The 16,418-nt window shown below is 42.5% G+C and overlaps 1 protein-coding gene across 1 annotated transcript; it reads left to right on the forward strand.

The window, feature by feature from the left end:
• Positions 1-1,780: 1,780 nt before the first annotated feature.
• Positions 1,781-16,418, forward strand: mylipa (myosin regulatory light chain interacting protein a). The gene is made up of 7 exons (XM_086280120.1): positions 1,781-2,024; positions 3,176-3,366; positions 11,280-11,465; positions 12,295-12,492; positions 12,599-12,763; positions 13,518-13,941; positions 14,522-16,418. Exons 1-7 carry the CDS (start codon positions 1,938-1,940, stop codon positions 14,714-14,716), a joined length of 1,446 nt encoding a protein of 481 aa, XP_086136246.1. The 5' UTR covers positions 1,781-1,937; the 3' UTR covers positions 14,717-16,418.

Below are 16,418 nucleotides of genomic sequence, written 5' to 3' on the forward strand. Positions count from 1 at the left end.
CGCTTTACACAACCAGTCATCCACCCATTCACACACTGGTGATGGCAAGCTACATTGTAGCCACAGCCACCCTGGGGCGCACTGACAGAGGCGAGGCTGCCGGACACTGGCGCCACCGGGCAACGGGTGAAGTGTCTTGCCCAAGGACACAACTACCGAGACTGTCCAAGCCGGGGCTCGAACCGGTAACCTTCCGATTACAAGGCCTTGTAATTGAGCCACGATCGCCATTAGTTACTATTAATCTGTGACCCGCTTCCATAGTGTGTCTTTTGTCCCATCATCCTCTCCTTACCCCCTGTCGCAACAGATGGTTGCCATTCGCTGACCCTGGCTCTGCCTGAGGTTTCTCCTTGTTAAAAGGGAGTTTTTCCTTCCCACTGTCACAGAGTGCTTGCTCATAGAGTGCTGCGTGGTTGTTGGGGTTTTCTTTCTAATTTTGTAGCGTCTTTCCGTACACTCTAAAGCACCTGAAGGCAACTGTTGTTTAGTAAACTGAAATATGAATACAACTAAATTTAAGTGAATCCAATATGACATGAACATCACATTCTACAGATTCCACGTCAATCAGTTTTTTAAAAGATAAACATGACGTGACCAATTGTAGCCACCTTTAACACGATAAACTCGCCTGTTTACTCTGTTTGTGTTTATGGAGCCCTGATAAAAATTTATGGTGCTACCCAGATTGGCAAAATCTATCCGGAACCCAAGTTTGGGTGAAATCACTTTACTCGTCTCACAAGGATTTTCATGGCATAAATAAATGAAACCTGGATCCTCAGGTAAGATTTAAATGTGATAAATCGGAAGCTAGCACAGACAAAAATACAGCTGCCAGGAAATTACTTCATTTGAAGAAAAGTGTCAGTGCTTTTTGGCATTCAAAAAGTGATCCAAATAAAAGGGCCACAGAACACATTATACATCTTTAAATGTGCAGTATGTAAAGCTGAACCTTATTTTCACATCCCTTCCAAGTAAGTGCTTTAATACAATATCTAGATGATGAAGTGAGTGTTTTTAGGACTTGGCGAGGCAGTAATGCAGTGGCTGGGGAGTAGAAAAATATAGAGAAGCACACTGCATCTACTCTAAAATGTCCGCTGGCAGGAAAACTCAGAGCTTGGCTGAATACTATGCCTCCATAGTTTAAGTGTGGCTGCAGCTTTCTGCAGTGTCTTATCTGGCATCACTGCAGACTGATGCTGAATAATATATCATGAAATAGCAAGATGTGAAGAAATGATGAGGTAGAGCAGGGTGAATTATTAAGTCTCTCTTAGTCGTTTTATCTTGACCTTTTCCCCCACCTTGACACACTATAATCAAACAGTTTCACGTTCTCCGACACTCAAACGGAGCAGCGTTATGGAAAAGTTGAAGTTGCTAATGTATATAAAAAAAAAAAATCACAAAAAGCTTTGGATGGAAAACAGCAAGCCAGCGAAGCTGAATGCGCTCCAGTTATGGGAGTTATTTCTGGACTGCTTCCACATACATTATTCACACGAAACGAAGGGTAGACGGCACACAAGCCATTAAACTCACCCCGAGATCCGCGCGAGCTCGCTGAAACATCACAGCCACGAGGACAAGGTGAGTTCAGGTGCATGCAACAGGCGAGCCAAGTGAGGGCGCAGTGGACTCCTCACAGTTCAAGGCACGAGAGGCGAGATCGAGCCCGAGCGGCGTGCGGATGATACGCCACTTCTCATTGGCTCAGGATGTCAAATAGGCGGTGCTGTGCGCGGCGTTTCATTGATATACCCTACAGCTGGTGGCTGCGGACACCAAACGGAGTGAAAGGGCTAAGAAAGTGATGACGGCTTGATGTAGAGGGGTTGTGGGGTTTTTTTAAGCGAAGGCTCGAGAGTTGGTAGAGTGTTTTAAAGAGTGGCACACCAAAGATTTTCAGAAACAAAACAGTCAAAATGCTCTGCCACGTTACTCGTCCGGATTCGGTGGTGATGGAAGTGGAAGTTGATGCGAAGGCGAACGGTGAAGATTGCCTCAACAAGGTAAAGACGGGCTGCACGTTTTATTCTTCTTTGTGTCTTAATGTGAAAATAACGTCGCCGTATGTCCGTCGGTGAGCCAGCACGGCTCGGGTCGTCCGAAAAATATTTTCTTATGTTTCAGTCAACTTCACCTCTAATGTGTCGCGCTCATTTATGAGTCGACTATATGTGGCGAATAAGACTGAAGAGCCGAGTTTCTGCACGATTAGAAGATTTTATTTGTTTTTATTTCTTGAATTAATTAATTCGCCACAGCTTCATTGAGCTTCAGCTTTAAGCTACAACAAAACTGTCACCTGCTTTGTTGCTTGTAGCAAACTAGGACTGAGGAAACAATGTTCTGAGCGCCAAGTGCAGAAAAAAGGTCAACTCTTTCTTCTTTCGTGTCCTTTTCTTCTTCTTCTTCTTTCGTTATTCTTTTATTTTAATAATACAAACCCTCTAAAGTGTCACTTCTGTCAAAAAGACACGGAGCTGAAACACGTAGAGAAAAGTTTTGTTAGGTTGCTGGGAAGCTGCCGACTGCCACTTCAGGCTCCTTCGCTTAGTCAGAGGCAGATGGCTTTGTGCAGGTTACTCCAGGTCATCCTGCCGCCTCTCAAGATGAAACTTAGCTTTTCACATCTCTACCCACCACCACCCCCAACTCAACATGGACACAGTAGTAACTGTTATTTCCTTTGATTGCCATTTCCCCTCCTCATTATGATGTTAATCTATTTAATATGCACAGAACGAGTTTTATCTCAGCCTCCTGGCTCCCTGTGCAGACTTTCAGCAGCAGTTATGTAATAAACCCATGGCTGCTGCCGCCGGAGGAGCGTGGGATTGCGGGCTTGATGAGCCCCTGTACCCCGGGAGGGGCTCCAAGTTCACTTCGTGAGCTTCAGAATATTGATGGGGGTTTGTGTGTTGGCGTATCTGCAGTAACAGCAGTACTGGTGAATTTCCTTGTTTAAAAAAAAAAAAAAAAAAGTCCAGTGGGACTTTACTCAGTTGGTTCTCGTCACTTTCCACATGACAAGAAAAGTTATCGATTGCCTCTTTAAAGGAGCTCTTCACCATCTGTCACTGTCCTGTGGTGAAAAGCTTCACGCCTCACTTCGTCTGTTTTTTGTGACCCCCCCCCCGCTTGTTTTGCCTTTCTTCAGGTTTGCAGAAAGTTGGGCATAATCGAAGTAGACTACTTTGGGCTGCAGTTCACAGGCAGCAAAGGAGAAAACCTGTGGCTGAATCTGAGGAACCGCATCAGCCAGCAGATGGATAATTTGACACCCTGTCGGCTCAGGCTGCGGGTCAAGTTCTTCGTGGAGCCCCATCTGATTCTGCAGGAGCAGACGAGGTACTTTTGAAAGTTTGCCCGCTGTAAAGACACCGTGTGCAAGGAAATTTGCTCATAGGCCTTAGAACAGCTATAACTCTGAACTACTTCCTCTTATTGTTTTGAGTGTGTAAATGTGTTCGTCGTCATCTCTAAAAAGGGTCGAAGAAATGACATCAATTTTCTTTTTCATGACTTTAATGAGGAGCACGTGTTTGGGGAAACAAAACAAAGCCACCATTGGCGAGTTCCCAGAGCATAATCTGATCACTGTTTCCAACAAAGTGAAAATGCCCTATAGTAACCTCTTCCCCAGTCCTTCCGGGGTTACTATAGGTCATTTTGGTGAAGCGCCAGGCAGGAAATATGATCCAGCAGCTCTGGTGCTGTGTGCTGCTCTGAGCCTACCCCCAGGGACCCTCTGTGTGACAGCCAGGACCTCTCGTCACTGCTCCCATTCAACTCGAAATATCTTTTTGTTTCAATTGGCCGTGGCTGTTTTTCGTGTGAACAAAAGCCCTCCCGTTTTCTGCTTTTTCTGCAGATGCGGTTTGGGGAAAAGCTTGTGTGAGGGGTGCTTACCCTTGCGAGAATATGCCGTCAATTAGAATAACAGTTGCAGCTGAAGTTCTGGATAACTCTTGTTCACTTTCTGTGCTTTATTGGTCATTAGGCGATGGCAAGCAAAACTGCTGCTACAGTGAGTTGACATGTAGTTTTAACATGTGCCCTTCTCTGGTAGACTAGTTTAAAAAAACAAGTAACAATCCCAGGCTTGTCTGACTCGGTAGTCCCCTGCCCACAGACTGTAAAGTTATAAATGGAAAGTGAATTTTCAGCCTTTGAAACGAGTCCCAAAAACTTGTTTTGATGGAGTCGATGTTATGTTCACCCCGGGCGATGTGGTGAGTGTTTGATACCATGGATATGAATCAAGGAAGCACTTGAACTGCAGCATTCCACTAGAACTATTTATCAAGATAAACTGTCCCTGTTGTTCTCCGGTTCACCTACTGCTCCGACTCTCTTCCTTCTCCCTTCACTGTGCTCTATCAAATGTAAAAAGAGGGGATTTCTAATGTTTCTTCATGTGCTGCAGTTGGGCGATTAAACTGTGCCCACTCCTATTTCCTCTCTTTCTGGCTCTTCTCCCTCCATCTTCCTATTCCACTCCACTGTAGCCCATATTTGGCAACCTTTTGAAGAAGAAAGTGAAAGGACAGTCAGGGGGGCTAAGGGCACGGAGGACACTTGGCTGCCTGTGCGCTGACCTCCAGTAGATTAGCAGGAGTTATCAGCAGATGGCTGGTGTTTGGTCAAGACGTGGGGGGTGGGCGGTGAAAAGAAGTGAGATAAAGATTTTAAATTGCAGGTAAGGTCAGGTGGGTCGCTGCTAATAAATACTCGCACATGTCACACTTCACCACGCTGTGAGGTTAGGTGTTTAATTTTGGCTCAGCCTTCATGCCGTCCGTCTGCTCAGATGTGATATAATATGAGGGGTGAGCCTGCAAACACTGGCATCAGTTTTTAGAGAGAAGGCCAAGCTGTTGATGTTACAGCAGCAGCATTTTGAGGACAATCGCACGTGGCTCAGAAAATCCTTTTAGTGCATTTAGAGTGGTGGCATTTCTATGAAAGACTCGCATCTTTTTTTTTTTTTTTCTTGATTTTTATCTCGTGTGTGTGCATTTAACATCATCTTTGCTAGTGAACGGTCTACAAAAGAGTGGCATGCAAGGACCTTCTACACCAATTGATTAATTTTTTGTACTTGTAAAGAAAGGCAAAAGGACCAGTTTTAGCTTATTGTGTAGCTACAATGCATGGATGATTAATGCATCGTTTTCCTGAAAGATGGGTTTTGGAGGTTTTTTTGTTTGTTTGGTTGGTTTTTTGTTGTTGTTTTTTTTGCTTTGTAGAAAATAAATTCAAAATTTAAGCAAATGGTGCTTAGACAGACTAGCTTCCCTTTTCTTGTTCTGTCACCTTTGACCTAGTTAAGCTACAAGACTTCCTGAAAGTTGCTCTGAATGCACACATGCTGTCATGACACGCCTCATGACACAAAGCCATCTTCTACAGTCCACTTTTAAAAAAAAAAAAAACCAAAAAAAACCTTTTTTATTAGTCACACCCCTACACCTTCCACTGCAGCAGAACATCCAATAATTATTTTGAGGGCATTTGTGTACCCATCTGAGTATCTTCTGCTGCTTTTTTTTTTATTTATCTATTTTTTTCCCCCTCTTGTGTTCAGTTGAGCAATAAGTAGCAAGTGTGTGCGAACTTTAGTAAATATTCCATGCAGAGCTTGGAGGATAGCCTTGCCACCGTCACTGTCCCCTTATGGGCCTTTATAGCCCTTACATAACCTGATGAACCTGCAGAGCTGCTTTATATAAGCTGCTGCGCACTTTGCTGCTGCTTTAAGCCTAGCAGGTCACAAGTGTTAACCCTGCATGTGAGCATTAAAAGAAGCCTTAATGCTCAGATGCAGCAGACTGTTTGGGCACATTCTGCCAATTCATTTTAATCTTTGGTAGATAAACGTGACATTCAGACTCTAAACCTGAATTCATAGTATTTAAGAGGGTATGCAGTGTGACTGTATTGCGGGGCTTAAATTCAGCTTGCATCTGCGATAAAAGTGTCCCAGATCATGCTTCTAAAACCTCATTTACTTTTTTATCTGTTTGCTTTTCTTTTGCAGACTTGTTTAATATAGCTTGTCTAGAACAGTTTATGCTATTGTGTATAAAATTGACTTGGGGTGGCTTCTTTCCATCTCTCTATCAGCTTGTTTGTTTTTATTTATGTATTTTTCTTCTGTTCGTAAAAGTTCTTCGTTCCATAAGTTCTATAAAACATCAGCATCAACTGACCTGTTACTGGAATAATGCTGCTTTTATTGGTTAAAGGATGCTGACAGAAGGGCCTCAACAGTCTCTGTTATCTGCATCATTAAACGCTACTTGCTAAAGGGCATTTATAGTTTAAATATGTGAATGTTTTCCCCTTCATTAGCACTCCTGTTTAGCATTCTGGTCAGGCAGTAAAAAAACAAAAAACTAGATGGCCCCAGAAGGCACAGCTATTAGCACAGGCTGTATCAGAGGTCCTGGTTGTTAACCCGTGTGCCTCCTCTGGTTTAAGCCTTTGTTTAACATCAATCCAAATCAAACTCAAAGTGAGTTTTATTTAAAGGAGAATTATTTTAATTGATTATGGCTTTTGAATAAAATGTTTATTTGAATCACTGTTGTTCAGGATGGTGACACAAGTAGAAAAGGCACGGACAAACCCTAAACAGTTTTGCCTAAACGGTCTCCTCTGTGATGAATCACAGGACTGGAAACGATTGTAGACTAAAAATATTTGGCTTTAACTTTAAAGACTCTTCACTGCTTGTCATTTCTCTTACCATGCACCACCTTTCTTGCATAATCCTGAATATTGTCTACCCACGGTGGCTGTAGATAAAATCAAATTGGAATTTTTGTCACAGACTTTTACTTTATACTCCTGTGCATGGTGGGGTAGTTTTTTGTTGTTTTTTTTAAAACCTGCTGTGGGCCTACACGTACATAGCCACGGCCTCTTAGAGTGAATGTTCTACAAAAACAATTTATGCAGGTCACACTCGATTATCGTTTTCAGGTCATTGTGACATGCTACACAGACTATTAAGCCAAAGATCTCACATGATGCCTGTGGGTCTTCGAGTGTTGTTTTATCTGCAAGCTCTACAATCAGTAATTCTTCTCCTCCAGCTTCTGTATAAATTTCTTACCGTCTGTTTGTTGTGCACTTGAGTAACCTTGCCGTGGTTCTTTTGAAGCCACAACATGACAGTTTTTATATTTTTATGGTGCCTGAACTTGATGCTGGGCAGTAATGGCAATATTTTACCAGCCAGTTGCTTGAAACCCAAGAAGTGTTGCAGACAAGCAGCGGCTTTGTTTTAATACAGTGTCGGCTTTCAGTCCAACTTGTCAGTTCAAAAGCAAGTTTTATTTAGCGCTTGGCATTAATGCTGCGCAACTGTGCATCAAACTATGCGATCAAACCGCCCACAGCTTCAGAGAGGATGAGCAGAGGTAACTATAGTTCACTGACTGCTAGTAACCTCACGACACATTGCTTCTGGCAGGGTGTTATTTGACTAACTTACAAACCGCATTGTTGAGAGTCCAACCGATGAGGTCGGAAACTCTAGTAGTGATTGGCTGAAAGAAGTGCAGGCGGAGGTGTTAGGTTTCAGTTTGCGGGGATGTTTTGTTCTCCTGTGAAATGAACCGGTTGACATTCAGCTTGGTGGTTGGTCACGGCACAAAAAAAAGATGAAATGGTTTTTATAGATGGGTGGAACATACTGGAAAGTTTAGTTGACTTTGAAAAGTTCTGTTTTCTTCTTCAGAGCAAATGTATTTAGAAAAAAATAATAATTAAAGGTTCTCACGGAGTTGCTGGAGGGGGGGACAATTCCTTTAGGGATATTTCAGTGTTTTCAAATGGTTCAAAGACGGAGCAGAATAAATCGGCTGAAAAATATATCTTCATCCCTCTTAGCTCCGCTCTTTGGCCGGTGACCTATTTTGAAATATTCGTTCTCAGGGCCCAGGCCTGCTTTAATTGAATTATTCCAGTTAGGCAATCAAGTATTGAAACTCTTGCACAGCCCTTCACACAACGATCTCCACAACATCCACAAGCTCTGTTTTCAGGAGATTTCATTTCACCTGTGCTCTCTTGGCACTGACGAGTGTTATGACTGTAAATGAGTAACCCTTTTAAGCCTTTGTTTATGGGTTTTCTCCATTAAAAGACAAAGCAATGGGGTGTATACAAAGTAATACAGTAGAAGTAGGCCACGAGACTTTGTGCACATTTCCTGGCATTCAGTCTGCATGTGTGCACGCTAGTTGGATCAGCCTAGAGAACAAAACAAATGCTGAGATGATGGCTGCAGCTCTAAAAGTACTTTCTTCAGTAATGATGCATGTGCAAATGTATCTGGATAGTATCATGCATTGCTCCTTGACACTGTGACTCAGAGCTGTCTAGCTGCTGATAAATGGCTCTCCGGTCACTCAAAGGGGGGTCACGGTGACTAGATTCTTTATCATCTGCTTGGAAACCAATTTGCTTGGGCCTGAGGGGGTTTATTTGTCCATTTCTGTTGTCTTTTGTTGCCGTTATAAAAGACGCGTAACCCTGAAGGATTTGTAAAAGACTTAACACTTTTTTTTTCCCTTTTTATTTTATGCGTCCAGACATACTGAGTCACAAATCCTTCCTTTCTTTCTCAGTGTTTCCAAAAGGAAGCTGCACAGTAAATTTAAGGAAGTCTGCCTGAATTGGATCAAGACCACATCAGCAAATCAAGCTCAACTCCCATGTTGGGTTATATTGTGAATTTATGGGCTCTTGCTTGTCTAATAGGAAGGATCTTGACAGGTGCTGAGACTGCCCGATCCTAGCACAGCTGTCTGAAAAGCTCTTTATTCAACAAATAGGTCAGGAAGTCCTTGCCTTGTAACTAACAGGGACAAAAGTGATAAAACTTGCTTTTACCAGGTTAAATTTGTGACTGTGTGGTGTTGCTGTTCAAATCCAGTGTTTAAAAGCACAACAGCAGGACGCGTGCACATGAAGCAGTTGTGTGCCGAGTTGTTTTTGTGGTGTTCAGTGGAGTGCATATTTGTTACCTCAGGCTCGTCAGACAGGAACGACTAGCAGTGATCTCTAGTTACCTCTTCTTCAAGATTTTTCTTCCTAATAGTTATTTTAGCCTGAGCTCAGCAAAGCACGCACACCTGTTTACACATATCTGGCTTCCCACAACACTGGAGTAACACAAGTTTGGTGTCTTACCCTGCAGCCAAAGGGAAGGGCCCAAAAGTGCATCTCATGGCACACTGACACAAGTCGAGCAATGTTGAGGTAAAAGTTTTGGGTACGTCTCCTCTTTGTCTTGTCTTATCTTATCGGCGCTGCGATAGCCAACAGGTCCGCACTTGTGCTGAAGGGCGCTTTTGAAATTTTAATTGCCGTTCATGGCAGCAATGTACATCTTGGCAGTCCCCACTTAAACTAGAGTAACCTCTGCGGCTTGCCCTATGGTAACCCTTTACGGCAACCTGTAGTAACCTCTCCGTCAAGTCGGTCCTATTGTTTGCGTCAGGCAGGTAGCTAACGAGCAGCTCGCCGTCACATGACGCCTGCTGGGCTTGACACAATAGATTGCAGTGTTTGTGTGTGCGCGTGCTTGAGGGAATGGGATGTTTAACACCATATCAAAGCAGTGTTTGTTATGCCTGAGGCTAGTCAGCTGCGGGGTTTCGTTGTTACAGTCTGGCTTTATCTGGGATGGTGTAGACTTGACTGTTTGTGTGCCCCACAGCTGCTTTTTGCTGCTGGAAACACTGCGAATGTGTGTTGGAGGAGGTGTCTGTTTTGTTTTTGGGTTTTTTTTCTTTTTTTTGCATTGCAAAGCTGATGCACTGCATGTGCATATTCTGTGTGGGCTCCTCCTGCTCCCCTGAGATGACAGAGGAAACGCCACATCCATGTCTTCTGTAGTTCCCATAGGGGTTCTCAAGTACCGGTAGATGCGTTTTCCACATAATCAAAACAAACGCTTTGTACACACATAATGAAGAGTGTGGTGAGTGCTTCTTCTCCACTCGACTCATAAATGTCCTTGTAAAGCTTCTCAAATATCCCGAAGTCACGGTATGACCTGATTTGCACAAATGAAAATGTCTCTCTTGGCATCATGCTTCAAAGGGAACTTTGGCCCAAGGGAGGTTTTGCTTTAGTCGAAATAGCGAGCAATTTGAGGCACAATATGCTTTAAGTCTACATCAGGAATATGGAGCTCCCAAAAAAAATGCTGAGAAGAGAGAAAAGTGAATTTTAAGTTTTATTTGTAGAGCACTGGAGGACTAAAGATGACAATCAGGATGTTTGTCCGGTGGAAGCTGCAGAGCAGGTTTATAGACAGTTACTTTGTTATAGGTCGAATCGAGGAAGGATCGTTTGGGTTACTTGCGTTCAGTGTTTTCATGATGTAAGAACTGAGTCACTTAGGGTGTTCCTGTTGACGTATTGTCTCCTGCTGCTAGAAGGAAGAAAAGTCCTTACATCTTTTGGTCAAAACAATAGCAAGACATGTCAAGACTTGTGTTTTTGGAGTATGGAGATATTTTCCTTGACCACGCCAGAACTGTGTGTTCCCTGTTAAAACATTAACTCAAAACAATAACAGTTCTTGCCCACTGTAAAACTTCCACATTTCGGAGCAGAAATGGTTTGGTTTAGGCACAAGCATGAGTAACGACGTAATTAGGGTTTAAATGGCTATATCACATTTTTGGCAAGAAGCCCAAGAGATGGACATGGATTACACACAGAGCCTGGCCGGCAGTCACGTAATCGAGCCCCAAGCAGTGCATGTTCAGTTTCCCATCGAGCTGCAAAGTCTAAATGCGCATGACATTAGAGAGCTGTTGTTTGCATCTTTAACTTTGTTTCTCAACTTCTACTTTTAGGGTTTCCAGTGAAATTACACTTAAAGGAAGTTAGTGGTGTATGTTTTTGAGGAAGTTGTAGAAACGGAGAGAGTGGTTGTAACCGCTGAGTACGAGCCAAGTGGTTTTTCCTTCTGCTGCACACACAGTTGCAGTCTGTGATGGGATTTTTTGCAATGACCACCTGCTCTGACATGTCTGGGTGACTTGAGTATAACACATGGAAGTTGGTTCTGCATGACTATGTCAAAAGTAATAAATGAATCCCTCTGTTTATTTTTTTAAGCCAATGGTTATTTAGGTAAAGTTTTTTTTTTTTTAAATAAACAAAACAAAATCTCCACTAGTGCTGAGTTTAGTGTGAAAAATTCTTATTTCTCCTCTTTTTCTGCCATGTAGACACATTTTCTTTACGCACGTGAAGGAGGACCTCCATAACGGTCACCTGCGTATGGGCTCGGAACAAGCCGAGGAGCTGAGTGCACTCCTGGCACAGGCGGAGTTTGGCGACTACAACCAAAACACAGCCCAGTACTGGTATTCAGAGCTGTGTGGAGAAGAGCCCAGCCCCGCCACCATCGACAGGTACAGCACTTGCCAAACATGAAAATAAAATGTCTTTGTGAATATGCGACATTTGCACATGAAAGATGTACTAAGTTATAAATTATGCTGCAGCCTAACATTACCTCTAGTGAAGTTTTCTTAGTTTATGAGACAACTGTAGTTTTTATAGCCCACAAACATGCTTTCTAAGACACTCTGTACCACTGGAAAGTCACTGAAGCCACCGTGCTATTTTTGAGGGGGGTAGGAGTCCAGCCGAGGAGGCATGATGAAAAGTAAATAATGGAGCATGGAAACGAGCCAAAGGTGGCATAATGTGGCAGCTAATGGTCATCAATATTAAAATAATTTAAGAAATAAACAGAACTGTCTTTTAAACTAGACTGCACTTTTCCCCTACATTGCAGCAGTTTGTGTTTTTGTTTTTTGTTTTGTTTTTTTTTCTTTTCCAAGTGAAAGACTTAAAGACTCAGATAAGAACACATCACGCACAGCCACATGGTTGGTGTATGCTGTGAGCTAATGCACAGACTGATAAGCAAACAGAAGCTGACAGGAGATCAGAAAGCATGTGCTCGCAGGGTTTCACTAACAGAACCTCCCACTTTCTCGTTAAATATAACAAGGACGACGGTTTTACTGCGTTTTTAACGTATGAGAACATGGATCGCGTTCTGTTACGAAATGTCACGTGTAGATGGGAAAGTGTAAACACAGCTTCCCCTTCTCTTCCTACATGTTGTGCAAATGGCCCGGTCTCTCTATATATTTTATAGCTCTCAGTATGGTAATACATATACTCTTGTGCTTTTTTGCAACTGACTAAAAACATTTTTTGCCCCTGCAGTATCATTTCCAGACACAAAACTCTAGAAGGTCTGAGCCAGGGCTCAGTGGGGTATCAGGCCCTGCAGCTGGTCTCCTCTCTGGAGCATTACGGCGTGGAGTGGCACTGGGCTCGCGACGCAGACGGTCAGAGGATGGCAATAGGAGTTGGTCCTGAAGGCATCGCTATTTGCAAGGAGGATTTCAGCTTGGTCAACAGGTACAACGACCGACATCTATAGTAATAACCTTGTTTCTAATATAACTGCATGTTTGATAATACAGGACGTGGCAGCATTTAACAATTTCCTGTTAACTTATTTTAGGATAAGCTATCCAATCATCCAGATCGCCACCCAGTCGGGGAAAAGTGTCTACCTGACAGTTACCAAGGACACGAATGACAGCGTTGTGCTTCTGTTTAAGCTGATCAGTAACCGGGCAGCCAGCGGCCTGTACCGAGCCATCACAGAGACGCATGCTTTCTACAGGTGAGGGTTAGAGCCATATTTAATCCCAGATCAGCGACTCGTGTATATAGTACACAAAGCCTATGTACTGCAGCTATGTGGCTGCATTTAAGAGAAGTGGTTCAAAGCTTTAAACCATAACTGTAAGTTATTGCACCTCAAATGTTAGAAATCACAGGACAAAGTCTGCAGCTCACCTAATGTCATGAGCCCAGATGAGTTTAAATATTGAAATAAGTTTTTATGCATTGCTGCACAGCTGTGTGTGTATCATTATGCACGTGTGTGTGTCTCTGTGTGTGTGTGTCAGCAGTCTTTGTTGTTAGTCATTCACCAGTCTGTTTATTGTGGACTATCCTTCACTTAACACTAGTGAATTATTAGAGAGGTGCAGTAAAACATAACCTAAAATGTGCTCTGTAAAAACTTATTTTGTTCTCTTTAGGAGAGCATAAAGTGTCCCTGCCTGACCTGCTTAAGTAAATATAAAAGTGTGTGTGTGTCCCCAAAACTCTCTTTGCAGTGAGCAGGGACAGTTTAGATGGCTGAGCTATGAAATTGTTCTCAATCACAATGATACAAAGACAGACCTGTCCTTTAGCTGCCAGGATAGTTGTTTTTTTTAACTCTGCAGACAAATCATGTATTTTAGTAGTAAATGGAACAGGATGGTTGCAAGTCACAATTTGCATTGATTATCTTAAACTGAAATCAAAGCTCAAATTCGTTGGCAGTAGTATTAATGCTTTTTTTTTTTTTTTTTTTTTATTTTCAGGTGTGACACAGTTACCAATGCAGTGATGATGCAGTACAGCAGAGACTTCAAGGGCCACCTCGCCTCACTCTTCCTCAACGAAAACATCAACCTGGGCAAAAAGTACGTTTTTGACATCCGACGTACCGCCAAGGAAGTGTACGACCACGCTCGGCGAGCGCTCTACAACTCTGGCGTGGTGGACCTGATTTCCCGCTCTGAAAGCAGGGATCGCTACTCCCCTTCACGCTCCCCAAGCAGGGACGGCGAGCAGGACAAGGGGCTGGACTGTGGCAGCTGCCAGCAAAGCCGCGCCCTGCAGGAACGTCTGCAGAAGCTCAGAGAGGCTCTGCTGTGCATGCTCTGCTGCGAGGAGGAGATAGATGCTGCATTCTGCCCCTGCGGCCATATGGTGTGCTGCCAGACCTGCGCAAATCAGCTTCAGGTGAGGATTTCTCCACAGTCACATGTGCTGACAAATGACTCCTTAAAAGTGACTTTTGCTTGAAAATCAAACAGTTTCTGCTCCTACGTTGAGTTTTCAGTTTCACCAAAAGCCTTTTAAAATTATTTTAGCTCCAGATTCTTATCTTTTTTTTTTTAATGGTCTTTTAAACAACATCCAAAGCCTTGCTTTACACTCTGCTGACCTGATTGTCCCCCACACTTAATCAGCTAAATGTGGCCCATCTTGTGGAAGCAGATGGTGTGTGTGAGTGTGCCCTTATGAAGGGATTATGTCAGCCAGGCAAATCTCTCTTCTATTAATTCAAATGGGGAAACGTGACCCAACTAATAGATGTGTGAATCACTCCGAAACTTTAAGGCAAAAGGAAACGTTTACTTCTTTGGACAGAATCACAGTTTAGTTTTGTGGTTAAGTTTGTGTTGCCCTCACTGCAGCACGATCAAAGTTGAACATTGAAATCACGAGGCCTACGTGTTTGTGAAAGTGGTGCAGTTTTCCTGTTTCCCCTCTTAAACAGATGTATTTTAAATGCTTTTCTTCCTCTATTTCCCCCCAGTTGTGTCCCGTGTGTCGATCGGAGGTGGAGCACGTGCAGCACGTCTACCTGCCCACTTGCACCAGCCTCCTGAACCTGACGTTGACGGACAACCACCAGCACCGCAGCAATATTCCCGCGCCCATCCACAGAGACACGGCCTCTCCTCACACCTGCTCCACCACAGAGTATGAACACAAGCTCTACCACACATAAAGACGGCACCACCAAGAACTCCACCGTGAACACTTTGAAGTTATAACAGACAGATTTCATACAAAAGAAGGAACATTTGCTTTTTCATCAGCTTTTTTCCCTTTTTCTGTCCCTGACTGAACTTCAGAAATGACCAAAAATAGAAACTCCTGAGCATATTTAAAGATCTCCGCACTTAAACTACACTGATTCTTTGTTTTTGATGATGTTCAGTTTGTCACTGGTTCATTAGTATTTTTTTTTCCTTCCTTTTTGCTCTTTGTGTGTCATTCTGTCCAAACACTGTCTATTTTATTTTTTTAAATATCATTATGCCCTGCCACAGTATAATTTTTATTAAGATTAGGCTCTTATTGTGAATTAAATTATTGCATCAGTTGACCTGATACACAATTATGCTTTTGAACTTGTATTTTGGTTGAATGCTCCATCGTGAGTAGCTCCTAGACTGGCTAAAAACGGTATTTAATTGAGGGTGTTTTTGTTTTTTTAATAATTATTTTTGAAGCTTTGACATTTTAAAACTTATGTAATGGCTTGAAATGCAGTTATTTTTTCTTAATGTACATTTTTTGTTTTTTAATGCCAATGAGGAGGTATTTAGAGGTTTTGCAGCATACTGCTCCTGAGTTTGGCACGCATCGCACAAACTGCAGAAAGACTACCACAGTCTTCGTCTTGTTTTGATCAGAACTGAATCTTACTGACACTCCACTCGGTTTCTTTCATAGACCGCTCAATCTTCACGAGTTTATCTCTCGTCTGGACAGAGATAAAATTAAAAACACTAAAGACACAGAACGGTTGTATCCAAAAAGAATTGGCATTTGTTGAACAGCAGCTGCTTCCTCTGAAAACCTCACCTATAAACTTCCTCTCTCGGATGTGCTAGTGAGTTTCGGTATTTTAGGGTACTGGGACATCGGTATGTGCAATACTTGCTTGCCAAGCTTTTCATTTTCAGTTTTATTTAATTTCAAAGAATATTAAAAAGATGAGGAAAAACCCATATACACCATTGTCACTTTACCAAGGAAGGTTTCCTCAAATATGCCTGGGCTTTGGCCTTAATGTAGCAGCAATGTGCTTATTATTATTATTATTATTATTATTATTATTATTATTATAATAATGCCAGCTTTCCAGAGTTTCTGCTAGGAAGATGAATCTTTTTGTCTACGCTGACCCAGCTAAGCTCAGTCACTGAAGGAGAAGGACTTTTATTTTTCACATTGTACAAGTAGTGATTTGTTTCTGTTTTCTGAAGCAAATGCCACTATGCTCTGTTAAACGACTTGGAATTAAACCCTTTTTTTTTTATATATTGTGCTTTAACAGAAAGTATTAATAAAGTTGGGTTTTTTTTAAAAAAACAAAACTGAATTGTCTGTAAATTTGTGGCACAACCATCACTGTTTCTGGCTTTTACACTTGACTGTCGACCAAGCTTAAGTATACCTGTTGTGTAATGTGCTGACTGACATTAAGAACAAGGAACTAAGCTGTAGAAACCAGCAGGCTCTGTGTTTTCCCATCTAAAGCTTTGTTCATTGTTACTTTGATCCTCTGCCTTCTGGTAAATTCACCCGGTGTTTTCATCCTTAAAGTGATGACACCCCACGGGTGCAGTTCCTCAAGTGGTCACTTGAGTTTGTTCCAAAAGTGAGCCGAATCCCCTGTAGAAGCCAGTCACTCCTTGTTT

This window comes from Aulonocara sp. 'chitande type north' Nkhata Bay, linkage group LG22 (assembly GCF_057382095.1).
Source record: "Aulonocara sp. 'chitande type north' Nkhata Bay isolate Kocher_YH1m ecotype deep benthic linkage group LG22, A_spYH_male_GT1.1, whole genome shotgun sequence".
Classification (NCBI taxonomy): Eukaryota; Metazoa; Chordata; class Actinopteri; order Cichliformes; family Cichlidae; genus Aulonocara; species Aulonocara sp. 'chitande type north' Nkhata Bay.

Excerpts from the sequence above, each read along its gene's own strand:
- mylipa (XM_086280120.1), top strand. The coding sequence starts at position 1,938 with ATGCTCTGCCACGTTACTCGTCCGGATTCGGTGGTGATGGAAGTGGAA. Across the intron at positions 2,025-3,175 it reads GTGAAGATTGCCTCAACAAG|GTTTGCAGAAAGTTGGGCAT; the intron begins GTAAAGACGGGC and ends GCCTTTCTTCAG. Across the intron at positions 3,367-11,279 it reads ATTCTGCAGGAGCAGACGAG|ACACATTTTCTTTACGCACG; the intron begins GTACTTTTGAAA and ends TCTGCCATGTAG.